Below are 3073 nucleotides of genomic sequence, written 5' to 3' on the forward strand. Positions count from 1 at the left end.
ACGTTACCCTGCAGCACTCTGTTCTTGGGAGCAGGTTTGTATTCAGATCTGGGCTCAGTGCTGCACCCTTTTTTATTTTTATTTTTTTATCCCAGTCTGTAAATAAACTGCAACTCTTCAGGGTGGGATGCCAGACAGGTTGATCAGAAGTGGCCGCAGATTCAGGCCCTGTTTACACAAATACGATCGTGGGTGAAAATGACAAAATATGTTTTATCAGATGTGCCTTTTTTGTTTAGAGCTTAAAAACTCATAAAAGTGAAACCACCCTCCAGAGTGGAAATCTTAAACACTCCACTGTCTCATTCCCATCTAAAGTGTGTGTGTGTGTGTGTGTGGTGTGTGTGTGTGTGTGTGTGTGTGTGTGTGTGTGTGTGTGTGTGTGTGGTTTGTGTGTGTGTGTGTGTGTGTGTGTGTGTGTGTGTGTGTGTGTGTGTGTGTGTGTGTGTGTGTGTGTGTGTGTGTGTGTGTGTGTGTGTGTGTGTGTGTGTGTGTGTGTGTGTGTGTGTGTGTGTGTGTGTGTGTGTGTGTGTGTGTGTGTGTGTGCTACATCGCATTTCACACACTTTTGCGTCCCCATATGCACGCAGATTTCTCCCCCAAAACTCTCGTATAAACGCGGAATAAAAAAGTGAGAACGCAACGCCACTTTTGACACTCTTCAGATCGTCTCCGTCTAAACACAGCCTAAAGCTGTGGTGTCTGCAGTTCAGCTTTTACTTTCCCTTTTGACTGTAGGAACTGAAATGAAATATTAAAGTTATGTTATCAGTCACACAGTGCTGTAATGGGTCTGCAGTTCTTCGGATGGTTCTGTCTCCTGAACACAACTCGTATCTGACCTCAGGTCTGTCTCTTTCTCTCCTTCAGACTCTAAAGCCATCGTGGATGGGAACCTGAAGCTGATCCTGGGTCTGGTCTGGACTCTGATTCTGCACTACTCCATCTCCATGCCAGTGTGGGAGGGCGAAGATGAAGAGGTAACAAACCCAGCTGAGTTTATTATTATTATTATAATAATAATAATAATCATAATAATCATAATCATCATAATCATCATAATAATCATAATCATCATAATAATAATCATAATCATAATCATCATAATCATAATCATAATAATAATCATCTTTATTAGGGATGTCCCGATTAGATCAGAAAGTATCAGATCGGAGACGATGAGGGCATTTTTGAACTGATCTGGGATCGGCAGTCAGCCCGATCACCTTACTCCGATCATTTCTGTCAGTAAATATCTTCAACATTAAATTCTAGCTGCACTGAGTTAAATGTATTAAGCTGAACACATTTTTTAGTTACTTTGTTGTTGGTTATTTTTGTAAACCAAAAAGCCGTTGTACAGCTCTATTATCTAGGCAAATGCAAGTATCCGATTGAGAGTCAATATTTTTAAAAATCGGATTGGGGGCCGAAAAAGCCTTTTATTTATTAGCTTTCTTTATTTATAACGCACTTTTCAAAATCCATGTTACAATGCTTCACAAAACCAAACAGACTAGTCATAAAAACATTAGTTTAAAAAAAAAAAAAGCAAATAAAGACTATTGGGTGTATAAAAACCTGCACAATGTATGTAAGAATAGTAAAAAAATTTTTTTTTAAATATATAAAAGACAGTTAAAAAGTTTTTACTATCGTCCGTTCAGGCATTAAACCTGAACATTAAAATGATAAGTAGTTGCTACCCAAATACTAACCGCTGTTATAAAGCTGACTGACTTTGTTGGTACTTGTTTGTACAGGCGGAGTCAAAGACACCTAAACAGCGTCTGCTGGGCTGGATCCAACACAAAGTCCCTGATCTGCCAATCAACAACTTCAGCCAAGACTGGAGGAATGGCAAGGCACTGGGAGCACTGGTAGACAGCTGTGCACCAGGTACTGTCTGTCTGTCTGTCTGTCTGTCTGTCTGTCTGTCTGTCTGTCTGTCTGTCTGTCTGTCTGTCTGTCTGTCTGTCTGTCTGTCTGTCTGTCTGTCTGTCTGTCTGTCTGTCTGTCTGTCTGTCTGTCTGTCTGTCTGTCTGTCTGTCTGTCTGTTCGAAAAATTCAATACTAAATTTCCATCTCATCAGGATCAGTGAGCCAATAAACACACAGCATGCTTGTACCAAGATCTAATAATGCTTGTGATTGGCTGTCCACACATCGTAGAGACATGCACCACGTTACGCACATACGATGTGCGTCACACAGGTGTAAAGGAGCTGAAAAATAAAAAGAATTTAGCCCAGTTTACCTCCCACTCAAGTCAGTGCGGGACATATACCCAGATGTAAAGTAGAAGCTGGAGAGGCACAGCTTTCTCCCCACCCAGTTAGGCTACTAAAGTAATGATTAAAAAAACACAAATGCTTGATCAAGGGCCCAGCCCGAGGATAGTGGCGGGAAATATCGGCCCGGGCTCGGGCAGAGAATCTAAACTCTAGTCTGTAAGTTGTTGTGGTTGACAGTGTTGTGGTGTGTGTGTGTGTGTGTGTGTCTCGTTTGCAGGCCTGTGTCCAGACTGGGAGACCTGGGATCCAGTGAAACCAGTGGAGAATGCCACTGAAGCCATGCAGCTGGCCGATGACTGGCTGGGCATCCCACAGGTAAGAGTCTCTCTGACGCTGGTCCACATCTGCTTCTTCAGTTGGACCTTTAACCTACTGTATATTACACCCTTTACTTGGATAATTAATCTCAGTAAAGTTTATTGGGGGTTATGAAGTAGATACAAGCTATTAAAACAATAATTGTTGGCATGATTTTATAAATCATCTTTTAATATTAAACATGTGGCACAAGAATCTTAGGATTAACTGTATGGGTAAATGGCTATCTTAGTGACTACCTTACCTATAGGCCAGTGAGCCTAGCATCAGTGGTGATAGGTGGTTTTATTTGCTAATAATATGTCAGAATTATGTTAAGACATTTTAATTTATGAAAAAACCTTTGGAGGCCCCCCTGCGGTGATTCTGAGGACCCCCTAGGGGTCCTGCACCCCCTGTTGAAGATCTCTGCTTTAGATGACTGCGGTGACATTTGCTTTGCGTCTTAACTGTATACCACC

General features: G+C 41.6%; 1 protein-coding gene across 1 annotated transcript in view; it reads left to right on the plus strand.

Moving 5' to 3' along the window:
- Window positions 1-2609, plus strand: part of LOC120557702 (filamin-B-like) — a gene marked incomplete at its 3' end in the record, with an annotated part of 41863 nt that extends 39254 nt beyond the window's left edge. The window contains 3 exon segments of the mRNA XM_039798245.1: window positions 871-980; window positions 1764-1899; window positions 2512-2609. Coding sequence (XP_039654179.1) covers window positions 871-980; window positions 1764-1899; window positions 2512-2609 — 344 coding nt within the window.
- Window positions 2610-3073: the final 464 nt, after the last annotated feature.

The sequence above is a fragment of the Perca fluviatilis genome, chromosome 4 (genome assembly GCF_010015445.1).
Source record: "Perca fluviatilis chromosome 4, GENO_Pfluv_1.0, whole genome shotgun sequence".
NCBI classification, from domain to species: Eukaryota; Metazoa; Chordata; class Actinopteri; order Perciformes; family Percidae; genus Perca; species Perca fluviatilis.